General features: G+C 41.7%; 3 protein-coding genes across 3 annotated transcripts; 2 read left to right on the forward strand and 1 right to left on the reverse strand.

Annotated features, from left to right (window-relative positions):
• Positions 1-3,871: 3,871 nt before the first annotated feature.
• Positions 3,872-13,673, reverse strand: LOC306969716 (extracellular calcium-sensing receptor-like; the record flags this gene model as incomplete). Its single annotated transcript, XM_079565419.1, has 11 exons — positions 3,872-4,309; positions 4,627-5,099; positions 5,187-5,310; positions 5,411-5,635; positions 5,717-6,194; positions 6,281-6,447; positions 6,519-6,626; positions 6,822-6,908; positions 7,873-8,170; positions 8,238-8,411; positions 13,600-13,673. 11 exons carry the CDS (start codon positions 13,671-13,673, stop codon positions 3,872-3,874), a joined length of 2,646 nt encoding a protein of 881 aa, XP_079421545.1.
• A 451-nt stretch (positions 13,674-14,124) lies between these two features.
• On the forward strand, positions 14,125-18,326 carry LOC306969728 (extracellular calcium-sensing receptor-like; the record flags this gene model as incomplete). Its single annotated transcript, XM_079565432.1, has 6 exons — positions 14,125-14,336; positions 14,571-14,856; positions 14,980-15,732; positions 15,888-16,115; positions 17,174-17,297; positions 17,428-18,326. 6 exons carry the CDS (start codon positions 14,125-14,127, stop codon positions 18,324-18,326), a joined length of 2,502 nt encoding a protein of 833 aa, XP_079421558.1.
• Positions 18,327-18,685: 359 nt separating this feature from the next.
• Positions 18,686-20,310, forward strand: LOC306969743 (extracellular calcium-sensing receptor-like; the record flags this gene model as incomplete). Its single annotated transcript, XM_079565450.1, has 5 exons — positions 18,686-18,822; positions 18,881-19,151; positions 19,348-20,148; positions 20,219-20,239; positions 20,299-20,310. The coding sequence occupies 5 exons, from the start codon at positions 18,686-18,688 to the stop codon at positions 20,308-20,310; spliced, it is 1,242 nt and encodes a 413-aa protein (XP_079421576.1).
• Positions 20,311-20,362: the final 52 nt, after the last annotated feature.

The following is a 20,362-nucleotide window of genomic DNA, read 5'->3' on the forward strand; positions in this document are numbered from 1 at the left end:
TGCGGATGCTTTGTTTGCTTACCTCTATTGGACACTTCTTTCCCACTGGCTTGAATCCTTTTGCCATAATGATGTCGGTGCTGTGAGGATTTGGCGTCTGGGTAGGCAGGCTGGAAAAACACCGGTGGAGCACAACGCAAATCCATCTTGTAATCATGCAATGCAAACAAACATTGGCACTGGACTAACTGGACGTGGGTAAGTTGGATCATTTTGGATGGTTGGCTCAATGCGCTCACTCTGTTTCTCTGTGGAGCCTTGGGTGCCAGCTGTGCAGCACCCATGAGCTTTGCGGCCCAGGTCCCCCCCTGGGAGAGCCTCTACAGCTGAGGCTACGAGAGAGCTCCAAGAGATGGAGAGTCAAACACGCTACTATATTATGTGTAAAGTATAAAGGACCTAACCGTAATGGTAAGTAAGTGCTTTATTTGTCATTGCACAAGCGACAACAAATAGTGTTCAGGTGTAAGTCCCAAGCCGCACCGCCATTGTGGGTCAACCTGACATGTTTTTGGAGGTCGGGGAAACCGGAGCACCTGGAGGAAACCTGGTTGATTTCAGTCTCCTCTGGTCCTCTGAAACGGTGCAGCGCCTCCTGGGTTTGTCCCTGTTTCAGAGCGTGGTGTCCTGCACTGGCCAGCTCCACCTCCTCCTTCCTCTTCCTCCTACGCAGCTCCCTCCACTCCACAAGAGTCTTTCACCATCTTCTGGGAAGATCTTAGCAGTTAATCTGTTTGATTCTCCAGTGAACGTCCATTAGCCAGAACAATAGAAGGCCTGTGTAGCTTAGCTGTGAGTCTCGCCCGGATACCTCCTCGTTTGTCCCTTCAGGACTTCATGGACTCTCAAAGTAAAAAACATCCATCAAACCCCAGAAAAACATGGCAAAAACATACAAAATCATCCAGTAAAACAATGTGGAACACAGAAACCACAACTGCAGAACGCAGAAAAATGCAAAAAAAAAATCAGCTGTACTGAGGTTGCTGCTTGTTTTCACTATATCCACCTACAGAGGTGGATAGGTTTCATGTTTGCCAATTTGTTGTAGTTTTCAAAATACAAAAAAAAAATGTCTGTGCAAAAATCTGTGCAATACGGGTACTACAACCAGTTGGGTTACGTTTTACACTGAAAATAGTCCATGACCGCCTTTTACAGCAGATGCCCGCTTGTTGGTGATTTGTTTCAAGTGACCAGCATTACATCATCAGGTGCTTTTCGACAGGAGCAACACGGTGCGGGACAGAGTGGTTTGGGGGCGTAATCTTTCTGGATGGGTTCCAAATGTTTCTTTTCCGGGGGCCACATTTGGGTCTGGACCAGTTTGCTTTTTTGGGACCACTATGGTGAAGGAAGAGCTACACGCGGCAACACATTGATCGGATGAGGGAGAACTTGCACTCGAGCAAATACAACATGCCAACAAAAATGATTTATTCATTTCAACTTGTTTTTGTGACATATTTGATGAGACACATTTTGTCCTTGCTGATGTCCTCTTTTGTGACTGTGTGATTGGGGGTGGGTGAAAAGCCTGCTGGTGTAGAATAGGCCAGTATTTGTTGCACTTAACTGAGCATTGATACAATCCCTTTGCAAACGTGTGCATACAGTATGTGCGCGGCGGGTAAGGCATGAGTGGGTTACTTTTTCTGCACCGCACAAAACCAAAGAGATTCAGTTCGTCTTGTGACTGGGCGAAGTGCACTGATGAGAGGGGGAGAAGAAGAGCCGAGGAGAGTGATCAGGTGGTCTGAAAAGTGGACTCCGACTCAGAGCAGAGTGAAGGAGGAGAGGAGGAAGTGCACTTGTGGAATAATTGGATGAGCCCTTGTTAGAGACAGGCAGGTCTGAAGATGACAGCCCTGCCCTCCCCTCTGCTCCACCATCTCTCATCAATAGAGGGCCTTCCTAATGTTCACAATTGTGCATCTTACAAGCACACTCGCACTGCCACAAACACAGTAGTACAGCATCAAGGTTACATCGGAGGGAAAAAGCATTTCATTTCAGTAATTACCGCAAATTATTCAGTTTTATCTCTTGGCAGCATGATGTGGAATAGTAAATATTGTTTACACCAATGCACACCAGTAATTATGCAACAAACCAATATTGCAATCAATGACACATTTTCTATGCACTAAAAGCTCCCGCTACTTTCCAAGATTTTCTAATTCGCTAACTTGCACTGCACTGTAAATTTCCTCATCATATTACTGCCTGCTGCCTTGTATTTATATTCATATATTTTGTGTTTGGGCAGCATGTTTTGTTGTGCATCCGCAGATAAAACAGAATCATGATTGATGTTAAGGTTACAAAGTCCCTGTGAAGAATCGTGTTTCTTGCTTGGTTGCCCTCTTTAATCCATGTTTGGGTATTCACTGAGCGTGTTATGTGCCATGCTCTCATAAGTCGATTAATCAATGCTCTTTTAACTCGTGCTGCATCCCCATTTTCCAAGTGTTCCATGACTCTGATCCTCTATGGCCTCACCACGGTGATTGACAGATGGAGGGTTTATTCTAAGCACCGCCAAACAGACGTTTCCGCTGTAAGGAATTAAAAAGGACCCCGGACCCAAACCTCCGAATACCTCACACTTTGTTTGTGTTAGGCAACAACCACATTGGTGACTGGGCATAACACTACTGGGAGTGCATCTACAGCCGGGATAGCTTATCCTGTCAGGTCAAAAAAAAAAAAGAACATTGTTGAGATTCTTGTCGATAACCTGAGAAATACATTGCTGCTGCTTTTCACCGGAGAGTGTGCTCCTTTCAGTCTACCTTATGATCAAGTGTTAGACGAAGCATTTCATATGGACATTGACTTTTAATACCGATCTTGATCTTATGTAACATCTTGCTTTCTAGACTTGCAATTTCACACACGTTTAGTGAGATGGCAAGTCTATCTGTGTTTGAAAAATAAACATTTAACATCTTTGTGAAAACTGAAATAGAACTATACATCATGAACACAAATTTATCTCTGCTGCCCCCGTGTATTTATCCCACTTGTTGACACAGAAAGACTTGAAATTGATTTTTTTTTTTTTTTTACTGCTGCAGAAACTCATTGAGATGTTGCCTCTGTCCAGAATGACATTTTAATGAAGCAATGGGTGCCGAGGTTTCTGCAGAATATTTCACTTCCTTATTATTGTTTTCCATATGAAAATGACCGCTGATGTTTTTTTATGACTCTGTTGCATAAACAACATCTTGACAGGCAACACGGCGAGAGGTGCAGGGTATATTGCATTTTCATGAATAATCTAAAGCAACATTTGGCAGGGAGTGACATATTAAAAAAAGTCATCATCACAGGCAAACACACCAGGGAATGTGTCATAAATCATGTCTGTGTGTCTTTTATTGTCTTTCAAAGTCATTATCCAGGGTTTCAAGCACAAAGGCACAATATTTGCAATTATGATTGATGCAATGATAAGCACATGCAACGTATAGACTATATCCATGACATTGTGCTCTTTTATCACATCATGTTGGCCTGAGGGAGTGTTGAGGTATTAAAATCTATGCTTTTATTTACAGTAAAGTACAGTATAATATCTTTGTTGTATATGAAGATTTGCAAAGATAAGTGCCATGAGAGAATGTTTGCTTGTAAATTTCATCACCAGATCTGTTTCAGTACCATAAAAACACTTGTTCTCAGTCAGATTTACTGCGCTTTTGTTTACAAGTGTCATCTGTAGAGTCACACAGACGAGATATCTGCATTTGCCAATGAACTCATTAACAATGTCATTTGTGTGAATGCAGTAACCAGAGAGTGATGTTTGTGGAGTAACACAATGCTACCACCTGGTGGGTTAAGAAGGTCGGTGCTCCTCTTTCTAAATTTTGCCAGAGGCTTTGGACATTAAAAACCTCTTGGTGTTCTTTTCTGGCCTCCGTAAAATGATGTAACATTTGGGGGCAAAGATACATCCCAGCAGTCCATAGCTGGAGGCCAGTATAGCAAACACTTCAGTGAGCGTGGAGTATTTTCCAGGAGAGCTGATGTAGGCAGGCACAAAGGCCACCCACACGGCACAGAATATGAGCATGCTGAAAGTGATGAGACGGGCCTCGTTGAAGTTATCCGGGAGTTTCCTGGCCAGAAAAGCCAGGAGCAGGCAGAGGCAGGCTAAGAGGCCGATGTAACCCAGGACCAGCGCGAACGCCACTGCAGAGCCCTCTTCACACAGGAGAATGACTACAGCGCTCTCCCGAGGCATCAGGCGCTGAGGGCTAGGGGGGGCCACCACCAGCCACACGGTACAAATGATGACCTGAAATAAAAAGTATCATCCAAATACTCAATTGCATAGGCCAAAGTTTTATGTATTGGCTTATTTGATTCGGGACATCTGTGGCCCTGCACTCGCATTGATCCTGGCCTTTTGATGTTTTTAGAGTTTGGGAAAACCAGAGCACCTGCAGGAAACCAATGCAGGCAGGGTATAAGCAATAACTAAAAATAAGAGAGCTTGAAAAAAAGTTAAAGAGTTAAAGAAAATACACCTAAAACCAACAAAATAACTTAGGTAGAAGCTAAAAAGTAAGCCAATGCAAACATGTTTATTTGTAAAAGTATTGCGTTCCTTACTTGGGCCAGAGTGCAAGAAGCAATGATTGCCTTCTGTTGTGCCGGACCAAACCATTTCATGACGTTACTGCCTGGAAGTGTGGCCCTGAAGGCTATCAGCACCACTATAGTCTTCCCCAGAACACAGGAGATGCAGAGGACAAAGGTGATGCCGAACGCTGTGTGGCGCAGCATGCAGGACCACTGGGTGGGCTCACCGATGAATGTGAGTGAGCACAGGAAACACAGGGTCAAAGAGAAGAGCAGGAGGAAGCTGAGGCCCGAGTTATTGGCTTTGACTATCGGTGTGTTTCTGTGCCGGGAGAAAATGAAGACCACGACAGAGGTGCAGAAAGAACCAAACAGGGAAATGGCCACTAGTGCGATGCCCAGGGTCCCGGTGAAGGACAGATAATCCACTTGTTTAGGAATGCACTCTGTCCTCTCGTCGTTGGACCAGAACTCGGGCAGGCAGCGCACACACTCTATGGCATCTGCAGGGGGGGGCATGGGTGAACACGGGACACAGAAATGGGGCATTGAGATGAGAACTGTGACCAATGCTATAGAGCTCAACTCACCGGTCTGATTGCTAATCTCCCCAGCTGTACAAACCACACAATCATGGCAGCAGATAGGGAAGTTGAGTTTGATTGCCTTGCGCGTGCCGGGTGGACAAATGCTGCTGCACACCGACAACGGCACCTCAGGAGAGAGCACAGAGAGGCACACTGCTCCGGTCAAACGTCACAATTTCAGCTCCTACTGGTTTAAATAAAAGCAATGCCTGGATCTTTTCCTTTACTTCTGTTAGATTTCCGTTCCATGCGATATTGCCGTGTTGTATATCAAGTTGTCCAGCGACTGTGGTTTCATCGAACTTTCCGATGGTGACATACTGCATTTCTCCATTGGAGTTGAGTTGCCAGTTAACCAGGTCATACACAGCAGCTGGATCCCCGTTTTTGTCAAACTTGATTTCATCTCCAAAAGTGGTAAAGTAGTTGATTTGTTTAAGGTAATGAAGCAGCTAACAAAACAAAAAAAAAACAATACAAACAACTGTTGTAAAATGCTCCATATTCTTATGTACTGATTTCTGACCCTTTACCTGCCAGCTTTCAGCGTTATTAATATCTGGACACACGTTGTGGTCGAATGGCCCTTTGCCATTCTCACAATCGCGCATAGCCTTCAGTGCGTGAGCAATAGCATAGACAGTTTTGTAAACGTTATAAGAAATTCTCAATTGGGACACGTCTGAGTAGATGTTTTCAACACTTCTGAGATCCTCGGTTCCAGTGCATGATGGTTTACTTTTGGTGCTGTTCTCGTGGCCATAGTGCAAGACTCCAAAGTGGCACTGAAACACCTCTTCCCAAAATGGTAGAAGAAACGGATTTCTATCATAATCAGTCTTGGATGGGTCGAGTCGAAGGAGAAAATCTTGCAGCCCAGGTATGTCTGCTCTCCTGATCGCAAATCCCATTGAGCCATGAAGGATTTTATGATATTTTTTCTGCGTTGACAGGACTGCGGCTGTGCTCCAGGCCTCGCTAGCTAGCCATTGTATCCCAGTCAGGTCATTCCTGAAATTATGTAAAAAAAAACAACGCACATATATAGTATACAAAATTCCCTAAATCAGAGACTAAATAAAGTAATATAGTAGTACCTTAGTGCACCATCAAATAGAGCTTCAGCATCATGCTCAACAGCAAAAAGCAGAATGACCTTGGCCCTTGATGACCGAATTTTGGATATTATATCAGAAATTTTCCTCTGTGTGTGGATTCTAGGGATGATCTCATGAAGTGCAACACATGCTCCTTGCCTTCGAACCTACGAGCAAAGATAGATTCATCATCATCCAAATATGTTGATGAAAGAAGTGTCTTGTGGTTTGCATCTACCTCCTCAGCAAAAATGTTGGCCCCCCCACGTCCATAAGCATCGTCACCAGCGATAACACCCACCCAAGTCCAGCCAAAATGTTTGACGAGTTGTGCCAACGCATCGACCTAGAACAAAGAATAATAACCATGTCTGACTTCTTTTAACCACTTTGAAAGAAAATCATCCACACTCACAGGCTCACACATAGCATTCAAATGAACACTGGAGACGATTAAAGTGACCAGCTCAAAAGAACATCACGAACACACACTGGAAATAGATGTAACTGAACCACCGACTTCAATGTTTGGCGCACCCACCTGAAAAAAGTCACTGGGCATTGTTCTTAAAAAAGCTGGAAATTCCTTTTTGTCACTGAGACAGGCGCAGCTTGAAAAATAACTCACCTGAAATGGAAAGAAATTTGTATTCAAAGTATTAAATTAAACAACGCACAGTTTGTTAAAAGGTGTAACACCAAAATCTACTGTTCCAAATTATAATGCAACTCGTCGCTTCAATACATTTTAAAGCTTTTAATTAACTGAAAATGGTCATTTGTTGAATTTGCAGCATTAGGAGGTCATATTTACTGAAATCAAAAGCTATTTCAATCAAAAACATGTCAAGAAGCATTTTAACATAGGAACCCTTCTGCGATAGCAGCTTCAAAATTCTTAAGTCTCTGGAGGGTCCTACACCTTGATGTTCGGGAGACTCCAGAGGCATCAGCAGCTTCAAATACCTGTTTGCCTCTTTGTAGCAGCTGTTCTATTAATCTGATGTATTTGTCTGGCTGAAATCGTCCATATCGTGCCTTTAATTGATCAAACCCGAGTGTGCTCTGAATCAGCCACAAATCTCTTAAGTACAATGATTACACTTCATCTTTCATGAAATATCGAAGGTTATCATACCTAGACAAAGGCATTCAACTAGTTCATACTTTTCATCAGCAGAGAGATCCTTTTTCTTTCCCTTATTGCTTGAAAATGATGGTCTGCTTAATAATGTGGAACATTAGTAGTTTTTCCCTTAACTGGGCTTAACCTGAACCTCAACTAATCATCACAGGTCTCTGAGACAGATGTCAGTGATTCAAAGAGCCCTGAGACACAACACCATCCATGAGTTTCATTGAAAAAGTTTTTTCTTTTTCTTTTTTACCTTTTTGATACTGAAATACAGCTTGCATAATAATTTGGAACGCAGTGTATATAGTGCCAAGAGCTGAGCAATAATTTCCAATATCCAAACCCAGTGAAGCATGAACTCTTACACGAAGGGCACAAATTGCAATTAGAATGGCTTTGTCATTTGTCAACTGGACTGGGTTAATCAGGACTGAAACTCTGATTTTCCCACGGCTACCTGAGGCACATAGAAAACCCCCAGGAAGCGAGCGACGACTAGAGACTGGGTAGATCCTCCGTCTCCGATCACCACAGGCACCGTCCCTAGGCAGCGACGTGTGACCTCTGCCTGACCTCCAGCCTCCTTTGTGCTGCCCATTAACTCCATGGCGGCCTTCAGAGCCTGGTGCGGGGTGCTGCATGAATCATAGATCTTGTAGCCCAGTGTGATGTTTGGGAGGAGGGTTCCATGTCTGTTAATCTCCTCAATGGCAAAAATCATTGTTTGCATCCATCTGAATGTTCGGAAGTTAAACCTGAAATAAAACATACACATAAAGCAATCCTTAATCTAGAACACACATGAGAACTAACATACTTTACCTTGTGCACTGTGTTGGCATTGGTACAGATTGAAACGAAACGCTTGGTTCAAGTACCATGTCATGCAAAGAGAACAGACCACCCAAGACAATGTCCCCTTCTTTTTGCAACACTGGCAGTGACATTGAACCCGGGATAACGTCACAAACGTCCTCAGATTCTCGCTGGATGGAACTGCGAATGAGAAAGCTCACAATATGAAGCACAATTTTAGTTGTTTTCGATATAAATTTGTTTTTGTTGGCCATTATACTAATTTGTATTCTTGAAATAACAGGATCATCTGCAACAAATATCACATGCTCGTACTGCGGTGTGTGCAGTACAATAAATGGTGTGGTGGGTCTTGTATATATCGTCTTGTTCCTGTTGGAGCTGTCATTCTGAACTTGTTCCCCTTCACTTGATCAATGGAAAATGGCCTCCCTGCTTTACACTTGTGACAACAACAAAATGAACGAGTGAATGAACTCTTGATCTAAATAGGAAAAAATAAAGGCAAGGTTGTTTCTCTGCAGCATGCATGACTTAGCCTGATGGATGATTTAGTCATGTGAGGAGACAAGACACTCCAGTAGTTGAACAATCACTTGTGCATGTATACTACAATGTGGTTCTCTGCACATGCATTGGATTTACAGTATTATTATTATTATTATTTTTTTGACTATTACACACTCTTTTAAAAAACTGTGTAAAACTGTAAAAGCAAGGCCAAATCTGTAAAAAAGACGGCCAACAAAGCCAAAAGACACATCCTGGTTATTTGAATCATGCCCAGATGATTGGCTCATTCTGAATTCTAAACTCTGAATTGAAAGGGAGCTTTATATTGTTGTGTTTGTGGATTTTTTTCCATTTCAAGCTTGTTAATGGAAAACCCCTTGAAATGAAACATCTCGTTTGCAAGGGCGACCACATTTTGCAAGTCCTAACACCTGACGTTTGACCTTGGCTCATATAAGCTCAACTTTGGAGAGGAAAGTCTGACGATGGCTTGCAAAAATACATGTAATTAAAGCCTGGCTCACAAAAAATAACAGTTTTAGAGAAAGAAGAAGAAGAAAGAAAAGTCGAGCCAAGGCTTAGGTTTTCTAAAACATTCTACCAGAAGTAGTCTGCAGTTGTTTATAAAAACAAATAAAACAGTAGCAACAATTTAAAGAAAGTTAGTCTCTACTGAACTACATTAGATGTGAGGTCTTGATTTACTTTCTCAGTGAAACTAAATTCATGACTTCTGGGCCGATGAAGTAAACTTAAAAATGTCCTCAAAGTGATAAAAATTCATGCTCCAGAGAAGCTGCTCAACATGATGCTCTATCATACCTGCATGTGAGTTTTGAAATGAATAAATAAATACAATAATAGATAGTTTGAACCAACCATAAACATGCATGTACTTTTGCAATGTGTTACTTTATCGTGATCACAGTGGTATTCTAACTGTTAACTGTAGAAATAAAGATTAAGCCAATTTTACATCATTTTCATAAAGCTCAACCTTAACACTTTTCTAACACAATTCTGTGTATATATTTTATTAGTACTTTTATGGAGTAAAACTTGTAAAACAGTTGTTTTCTGCTCGCATAGGAGAATAGGTTTGTTTGTCCCATGGGAGAAGTGGCAACATTGTGTTTCTCTAAACTTGTTGATGCAGATTTCCCTGGAGAGAGAAGCAGAGGGCTGAGCGGGCAAGTAATGACAAGCAAGTGTTTCCAACAAGGCACCTGACAAAACACTGCACCAGGTGTGACTGGGGCCTCTCTGTGGCATAATTAATTTAATGACCTGTGGACTGTTGTAATCGAAAACAGAAACTTCACCAACTACTTTGTCCTTTCCAAAGTTGTTCTGAACCCTGATCAAAGTTACTTTGTCTCCTCTGTCATTCAGCCTTTGTCGGAACAAAAAAAAGGTTAACAACAGCAATTAACTGTGACTGACTCAAAACACAAACTTTTGTTTTAGTTTTAGGAAAAAAAACAAAGTTCAGGTGAAATAGGCAAATGCCTGAAAGGTCAATTCATAAATAAATTGATAAATATATCATTGTGAAGTAATCATGGCAACATGAATACAGTGTGTTTAATGTTCTTTGTCCCCAGCTCATCATTCGTACGTAAATGAGTTTCCTGATCATTATTTAATAAAGGATATTTGGGAGGAAAGAACCACTGTGCAGAATAACAGTGTTTGTACTTGTGCTGCCATCATCTGTGTAAATGCATGAACTGCAGGCGCTGTGCCTCACCATGTAGCTACACAAATCCCTTCACAGTTAAGCCCTGAGACTGTTTGCTTTAAATGAGGTTTAAACTGTGTAATTATACTCTCACACTTCACTGTGAAATCCCTAAATGCTGATCTGTGAAGAGGCTCAAGATCTCCTGAAGTTGTTTTTGTGTTCCTGAAGATGGAGACATTGTTCCTGTGAAGCTTCAGCACTTCTACATGAAGACCAATCCTACCGTTTTTACACATAACGTGCTTTCAAAGGCCCATAAACACAGACACAGCTCTAAAATCATGACTTTAATATACTACTGTGCCATCATATTAAACTCATGCACTGTATGCATGTTATATGTGTTAGTAGTAAAGCAGTAGTTATAAAGTTTCATATAGTGACATTTTGTTCAGTATATTGTCAGCCCTAAGGGTTTGAGAGTAACATTGCGGTTCTCTGTATGTGTTCATGTGGTTGAACTGACAATAAATTCAACTTAAATCCTTAAACTGCAATGTCAAAAATACCACAACCTAATTAATCTCTATTAGTTTGCCGGAAATTATGGCAAATTACGGCATCCCTTTGTTCACTCAACATCAATTTCATAATATACTCAATACATTTAACAGTTCTAACCCAATACAATCTCCTTTTGTGCAGACAAATTTGTAAAAAAAAAAAATACGGTAATGTTCTTTACCAGATGAAATAATCATAGGCCTAACATACATCAAAAGTTTCTGCTGTTACTGTCAAAGTGATACAAGGGCACTGTGTATGCATGACGTCTCTACACTAGAGGGAGTTATTGTGAGTGTTGTTAGAGACTGAGGGGAAAGTGCCGGAGGTGTTTCCTGGGGCACTGCAGACATGTTCCTGCTGAATCCGCCGCTCCCACGAGGACGGCAGCTACTTCATAAACTAACAAACTGCAAACAACGTCATGGATACACAAACAATCATTCTTCATAATTAAAATAGGCCTTCGGAGAGGTTTCGGCAGCTCATAAACAGCCCTTTTAGCTCCAAATAACAATAACATCAAATTAAATGTCTCACACTTCACTGCTCTGTCTAATCAGCTGCTGTGCTGTTGCATCAATTTGTTTTTCTGATGTGGCACAAGTTACTGACTACTTTCAAAGAGAAACTTTCTATCTGTCTGACAATAAAATGAAAGGTATAAAGTTGAATAATATGTTTATTAAGTGACCCAAGCAATATTTAATGTGATTGTGAGCGTCAGGTTAAATTATTGTTGTATTAAAGACAGCGTATCATTGATGTCGCATGAGATCCCTTATTTACCCATCTTGTTTAGTCCAGTGTTAATTTCGTCGACTAAAATATTTAGACTTAATTTTAGTCAAAGTGATATTTTTGGCGACTAAAATTGGACTAAAACTAAATTAAAAGTTTTTCATGAGACTAAAACTATGACTAAAATGTCCAGATATTTTAGTCGACTAAAATAAGACTAAATAAAAATGAAAAGTAGAGACTAAAATCATCCAAACTTCTATTGAGCGTCTGAAAGAGCCTCAGATCATGTAAATTCTCTGTTAAAGGATCAGCTCTGTGCTTTGTTCATGTGGAGCAGCTCCATGAAGCAGAGGAACAACATTAAATATGATTATAATGAATATTTTCAATGCAAAGTCGACTAAATTCGTCTTAAATTTAGTCGACTAAATTGACATGCAATTTTAGTCGACTAAAACTAGACTAAAATTGAAAAGTTTTTTTTAGACTAAATCTCGACTAAAATTAAATTACATTTTAGTCAAAAGACTAAGACTAAAACTAAGATAAAATATGTTGTCAAAATTAACACTGGTTTAGTCCCGTTTTGTTTGTTGCGTATGGCAGGGGTGTCGAACTCGTTGGGGTCGCGGGCTGCATTTACAGAATATTGGGGCGACGGTGGCACAGGTGGTAGAGCGGGTCGTCTTTTGATTGGAAGGTCGTGGGTTTGAATCCCAGCTCCCGCACATGCACACTGTCGTTGTGTCCTTCGGGCAAGACACTTCAACCACCTTGCCTCAGTGTCTGCATACATTGGTGTATGAATGAGAGAGTGAATGGGTGACTGGTTCCTTACTATGAAGAACTTTGGGCCTGATAAAGGTAGAAAAACGCTACATACGTTGAGTCCATTTACCATTTAAAGGACTGTGGCCTAATAAATAATGGCTTACACACGTTTTATCAGCCTGTGTCACACGTTTCTCAAAGTGCTACTTAAAGACATTATTCATTCACTCCACACTCGATGGCGGTTAACTTAATATTGTAGCCACTGCCGCCGTCAGGGCAAACTGACCATTTTTCTACATGGCTTTAATATGCTGTTTTATATCCTAATCTCTTATCATGTCAGTGCCCTCTGCCGGACACATGCGGAATTCTTTCCTTTAAAAAAAAAATAATTAATCAGCCCCCTAGTGGCTGGAGTGAGCATTCTGATTATGTCTTTAAAAATTCAAAACTCCACACAGGAATGGTTTAGAAACATACTTTTTTTTGGACATACCCAGAAATCCATGCATGGACTTAAATAATAACAACGGCTTACAGTTGTATTGCGCTTTAAAAGCTTAAAAGTGCTACATTGCTGTCATTATGCATTCACTCCGCACTCTGGCGGGAAGCTGCCGTTGTAGCCACAGCTGCCCTGGAGTAGACTGACCATTTACCACGTGGCTATAATGAGAGGTTTATATCCTGATCCCTTATTATGTCAGTGCCCTCTGCACTTTTAATTTATTTTTGGCTGTCCCCTAGTGGCTGGAGTGAGCATTCTGGTTACTTCTTCAAAAACCTCCGTACAGGAATGGGCTAGAGACTTTTTGGGGGGGGGGACATGCTCAGGAATTTGTGCTCTACAAGTCACGGGCCAGATTAAATCATCTCATGGTCCGTATCTGGCCCGCGGGCCTTGTCTTTGACACATGATAGATTGGTTTGAGTTCGAAGTATTAGTTTGTCGTGTATAACATGAATTATGCAGCTTTTGATTTTTGTTAAGGCATCAAAATAATATTAACATTTCAATAATAAAGATTATAATATATCCATCATTTATCAGGGGTCATGGTGGCAAGACTGAGAGTAAGATTCCCAGACCCAGCAAAAGACACATCCAGCTGTAGGTCCAAAGCGGATTCTGCTAGATGTGCTGCCTCCGAGGTGCCATACATATTTAACAACTACTGCAGTCCATAAAGACAATAAACAGGACCAGTGACAAAAGGCAGCCTTACTGCAGAGTACCCACAGAGGCTGTCACAGTTGTGTGGTAATGCCTTCTCCAGATCCACAGATCACATGAGAGATTATGGGCAAATTCTACCAATAAAACCCTGTTTTTCTAAAATGTCCTTATTATTCTCACTTAATGCTTTCTTTTTGACACTGAGTTCCTTTGTGCTTTGGATTGGAAACATAACATATCATACAATTATGGCTGAATGGTTGTCAGGAAGAGCATCTGAAGTAAAATGTATGCCATAAAACAATAGTATAATATAGACATTTCTGTTTCTGTAATGAACAGGGAATAGCCATGACAGGATTGGCCAGCTGCAAACAACATCACACTTCACACATTATAAAAAGTTGTGACCAGCATTTCTTCGACCATAAGCAACCATGTCACTTACACTGGCAGCGACAATACTTCTTTTGGCATTAGGGAGACTGCTGGGACAGGTGCCCCTCTGTAAGATTATGGGGAGTCCCGAGTTACCCCTGCTGTCCAAACCAGGAGACGTCATTATTGGAGGAGCCTTTTCTATACACAGCCAAATATCACAACTTCCACTTCTGTTCACAGAGAAACCTTCAGACCTGTCATGCTCTAGGTAACACTGTGTATGAACTTTGTTGTCTTATCTTGTGGGTAAAACGTTTAATTTAGTGAAAAGTACAAAATGTATTATTATTGCTTTAGACATATATAATGACTAGTCGAAAAAAATCTATTCAGAAAGTCAATGTAATATGCACATTTGATTTGAGTTTCAGATTTCAGCAATACTTTTTACACTTCAGTCTCCAATTCTCCTCCAAGGTTGAGTATGTGTTGTGTATTCCAGTATGAACCTTCGGGAGTTCCGGTTCGCTCAGACCATGATATTTGCTATTGAGGAAATTAACAGAAATGGCCTTCTCCCAAATGTTACCATTGGATATCGGATTTACGACAACTGCGGTTCCACTCTGACCTCAATGCGAACGGTGATGGGACTGATGAACGGGGAAGAAGCAGAGGCTACCGAGAGCTGTTCCGGTCAGTCCTCTGTCCAGGCCATTATAGGGGAGTCCGAGTCGTCCTCTACAGTCATTCTGTCCCGCACTTCAGGCCCCTTTGAGCTTCCAGTGGTAAGAGAGGCAATTTGCATTATACAGTACCGATTCTCAAGCAAGTTTTTGGACTACTTAACAACATATCTAACTTTTAAAAGCATACCACCTATTTTTTGATTGTATGTTCTGTACTTTCAGATCAGTCATTCAGCTACATGCGAGTGCCTTAGCAACAGGAAGGAGTATCCATCTTTCTTCAGGACCATTGCCAGTGACCTTCACCAAAGCCGCGCTCTGGCCTACCTGATCAAACACTTTGGTTGGACGTGGGTCGGTGCGGTGAACAGTGACAGCGAGTACGGCAACAACGGCATGGCAATTTTTCTTGACGCTGCCAAAGATGAAGGAATCTGCGTCGAATACTCTGAGAAATTCCGCAGAACTGAACTGGATAAGTTGAAAAAAGTGGTGGAAGTTGTCCAGAAAGGCACAGCAAAAGTCATTGTTGGGTTTCTCTCACATGTCGAAATGAATGAATTCTTAAAACAGATGAGTTTGCAAGACGTGACGGGTCGGCAGTTCATTGGCGTGGAGAGCTGGATGACCGCAGACAGCCTGATCACACCCACCAGCTTCGGCGTGCTGGGGGGTGCGCTGGGTTTTGCTGTGCCAAAAGCAAATATCACGGGTCACGATAACTTTTTACTCAGAGAATACTGGGAGACGGACATCCTGTGCAGATATGCAAAGGAAAATGGTACTGGAATTGCGAAATGTAAAGACGATCACTACCTGTACACTCTAAAAGACTATGCCGATGACGTGGCAGAACTGAGGTACTCCACCAACATCTACAAGGCTATTTACGCAGTGGCACACTCTCTGCATGGCTTACTCAAGTGTTCCGACCATAAGGGCTGTGATAGCACCGTGACCGTCACTCCAAGGGAGGTATGGATATTAAAGATAATCAAGGGAGATTTGAGGATGAAAAGGACCAAATTTGGACTTCATCCAAAATGATAAAACTAACTAAATTAGAAGAACAATATATACATGAAAACTTGATGAAGAACTTAGGTGACTTTTTGTTCCCATGTTTGTAGATGATAGAGTCACTGAAGAAAGTTAATTTCACCATCAAAACCGGAGACCGAGTTTGGTTCGACAGCACTGGGGCAACTGTGGCTCGGTATGAGGTCATTAACTGGCAGCGAGGCCCTAATGGATCGATTGAGTTCAAGCCTGTGGGATACTATGATGCCTCGCTGCCTCTAGGACAGAGATTTGTCCTGCAAACACAGCAAATTACATGGCCTGGAGGACTGCAACAGGCAAGTGTGAAAAGAACAATGAATCTTCCCAGGGTAAGGCACATTGAGCTGCCTTGTGTGTGAAATGTGCAGTATGAATAAAGTTTCCTTGCCTAATGTTTCCATAGTTACGGACACATTAGGCACATAAGTTAAATTAATTTGATTAAAAATATAACAAAAAATTAGCTTTTTTTTTTTTTATTTTTTTTTTTACATATGTAGGTAAGTAAATAATGAGCCACTTAGAGCTGTGGTTCCCAGAGGGTCAGGTCATATGTATTATTTATACTATTATATTATGTGGCCAAATTATATGGTTAACCAGCTACCTGCATCCACCACACAGATCTTACACATATTTTCAGAAACTACAAGGTCTTAGCTTTCAAATGTGGCATTTCACTGGCCTCCAGGTTGTAAGCAAAAATGTGACCAAAAAAAGACGAAAAGCGTGGATAAAATTTATGAGAAAAGACATGAAAAAGCAATGAAAACTTTCTTTACAGATTCTAATGGGTGAATAATGTGCCCAGAACAATATTGGCACAAAATGAAAGTAGGAATATTTTGGCAATATGCAAGAAATGAAACCATAAACCATAAAAATCCGGCGAGATGAGTGTTAGCTTTCAAATGAGGCGTTGCACTGGCCTATGGGCTGTAAGCTCCAGTCAAGAAGCTTTTAGATTTGGGTAAAGCCAAACTGGAGAAAATGCACTTGGTAAAGGCTTTAAGGGGCCTCAAGGAAAAAAGGTTAGAGGACCTTATAGAAGTGCATTTTAATATGTAGGAACACTATGATATTGACAGAAAAAAACATACCCTTTGCAAGAAAATGCCATGATTTCATGAGGGATTGCAATATTCATCACTTGAGCTGCAGTCTGAGTCATGTGCTGATGATGACGTGTGCATGTGAAGGCCAAAGATGTTGCGTTCCCCCAACAAAATCATTGCGTTCTCACTAGCAAAAAATGTATCCTTAAAGGTCATGAGCTCAGTCAGTTTCTAAATGAATGAATAAAATGTTGTGCACATCTGCATTTAACACATTTCGGAATTGCCCTGTTCTGCAGGTCCCCGTGTCCCAGTGTAGTGAGAGTTGCCGTCCAGGAAGTTACAAAGTGTTGCAGAAAGGAAGGCCTGTTTGTTGCTATGACTGCAACCCATGTCCAGAAGGAGAGATCAGCAACACCACAGGTACAACAATAACAGTAAATGACCTGAAATATGACAGCATCATTACTGGATATGTTTTCCAATCTTTGTGCCTAATCATATTGTTTGTAAAATGCTATCATTGTATATAGTAACTTGCGTTCCTTTACAGATTCTAATGGGTGCATAATGTGTCCGGAACAATATTGGTCCAATGAAAGTAGAGATAAGTGTGTCATTAAAAGCATTGAATTCCTCTCCTTCAGCGATGTAATGTGCAAAGTTATTGTGTTTTTCTCTGCATTGGGTGCTTTGCTAACAATATCGACAGCCATTTTGTTTTTCTATCATAAAGACACTCCCTTAGTTAAGGCCAATAACTCTGAGCTGAGCTTCCTGTTGCTCTTCTCCCTGACCTTGTGTTTCCTGTGCTCTCTGACCTTCATCGGCCGTCCCTCTGAGTGGTCCTGTATGCTGCGCCACACTGCGTTCGGCATCACCTTTGTCCTCTGTATCTCCTGTGTCCTGGGGAAGACTATAGTGGTGCTGATGGCCTTCAGAGCCACACTTCCAGGCAGTAATGTCATGAAGTGGTTCGGGCCTCTTCAGCAGAGACTCAGTGTTCTGGCTTTCACACTGGTACAAATTGTAATATGTATCTTATGGTTAACAATCAACCCTCCGTTCCCATTTAAAAATGTGACGCTCTATAAAGAGAAGGTTTTACTCGAGTGTGCTTTGGGGTCACCTATAGGCTTCTGGGCTGTACTCGGATACATTGGCCTGTTAGCTCTTCTATGTTTTGTGTTGGCTTTCTTGGCTCGTAAACTGCCTGATAACTTTAATGAGGCCAAGTTCATCACTTTCAGCATGTTGATCTTCTGTGCCGTCTGGATCACGTTTATCCCAGCTTACGTCAGCTCTCCGGGAAAGTTCACTGTCGCCGTGGAGATATTTGCTATTCTGGCTTCAAGTTATGGACTACTGTTTTGCATATTTGCCCCAAAATGCCACATTATTGTTTTCAAGCCTGAACAGAACACAAAGAAATTTCTGATGGGGAAAAAATGATGTGATCATGTTACAAAGATACAACACTTTTAAAGATAATAATAAAAAAGGAGCATCATAATGACAAATCAAATGATATTTTTGAACTACTACTTCATTTTGTACAATAGTGAATAAAGTATAAACCTGTCACCTTGGTCAGCTGTAACCTCCAGGGAAATGTATGCATCCACATGATTTGTCTGAACCCATGACCATCATCATCAGCTAGTATAAATCTCAGTCAGTATCGCACGCACATTATTTTCCATCTTTCAAGTTTTAACATGCCTCTATGCACGGACTGCACAATGCTACTGCTTTTGATTTCGACTTGCGTTCTCTGGGCCGCAAGACAAGAAGAGCAAAGTGACTGCAAGATGATCAGGCCACTGGAACAGCCTCTTCTCTACAAAGCCGGTGATGTCTTGGTTGGAGGTGCCTTCTCCCTGCACAGCCAAATCTCACGCACTCCAACAACTTTTACAAATGCTCCGGATGCTTTGAGCTGCACCAGGTAAATAAATCAGTCGACATTCATTGAAAAATATCTGATTATGTCTTTTTGTTTTCAGGATTAATTCAAGGGAGCTACGATTTGCCCACACTATGATATTTGCTATAGAGGAGATTAACAACAATAATGACCTTCTGCCCAACATCTCCATTGGCTACAAGGTGCTTGATAGTTGCTGCGCAGCCCAGCAGGCAGTCATGGTTCTTATGAATGGGCAGGTGGGAGAAACCTGCTCTGGACACTCTCCCATTCACGCAATCATTGGAGCCTCTGAGTCGTCATCCACTATTGAGGTGCTGCAGACGGCGGGGGTATTCAATATACCAGTGGTAAATAGGTTGATTTTTACAGTTGTTAGTTATGGAGTGATGTACAGTATGGCTATCCCCTTCCCTTGTGTGAAGCACTTTGGGGGACTTGACACACTTCCTGTGCTCTCAACCTAATGTGCTGAAATAAAGGTGTTGTCAAAATGAACACTGGTTCTGCAAATGTGAATGATCTTGCCTGTGCTTGTTTGTTTAGATCAGCCACTTTGCCACATGTGCCTGTCTGAGTAACAGAAACGACTTCCCCACCTTCTTCAGGACAATACCTAGCGATTATTACCAGAGTCGGGCTCTTGCAAAATTAGTCAAGCACTTTGGCTGGACGTGGGTCGGCGCAGTGAGAAGTGACAATGACTACGGCAACAATGGCATGGCTACATTTGTGGCGGCAGCCGCCCAAGAAGGCGTCTGTGTAGAGTATTCAGAAGCCATTTCCAGGACGGACCCCCAGGATAAAGTCGCCAGTGTGGTCAAAACTATCCGACAAGGAACTGCAAAGGTTTTGGTGGCCTTTCTTTCTCAGCCTGGAGAGATTGATATTCTGTTAGAGGAGGCTGTGAAGCAGAACCTGACAGGATTGCAGTGGGTGGGCAGTGAGTCCTGGATAACAGCTGGTTATCTGGCAACTCAAAGATACTCAGGAGTCTTATCGGGTTCACTCGGCTTTACTCTTCAAAAAGCAAACATCCCAGGCTTGAAAGAATTCCTCTTAAAGATTAATCCAATTAAAGACCCTCAAAACAGCCTGCTTAAAGAATTCTGGGAAGAAACATTTGGCTGTAGTTTTCAGGCTGGTGTGCAAAATCAGGTCAAGTGCACTGGATCAGAGAAACTCAGTGATGCTGACACCTCTTTCACTGATGTATCAGAGCTACGAATATCACACAACGTGTATAAGGCAGTGTATGCAGTGGCCCACGCTCTTCACAATATAATCAAATGTTTCAACGTGGTGGACCAGGACTGCATTTCACCGACTTCAATTGAGCCAATCCAAGTAAGATTAGACAATGTAACCAAATGTCCCTTCATTCTCTGTGTATAATGTATCTTACATTATCTTACAGGTGGTGGAACAACTTCAGCATGTACATTTTACCCTTAAATCTGGTGACATAGTATATTTTGATGAACATGGTGATCCTAGTGCCTTATATGAGCTTGTGAACTGGCAACACAATGAAAATGGGGGCATTTCCTTCGTGACTGTT

The sequence above is a fragment of the Gobius niger genome (assembly GCF_951799975.1).
Source record: "Gobius niger genome assembly, chromosome: 1".
Classification (NCBI taxonomy): Eukaryota; Metazoa; Chordata; class Actinopteri; order Gobiiformes; family Gobiidae; genus Gobius; species Gobius niger.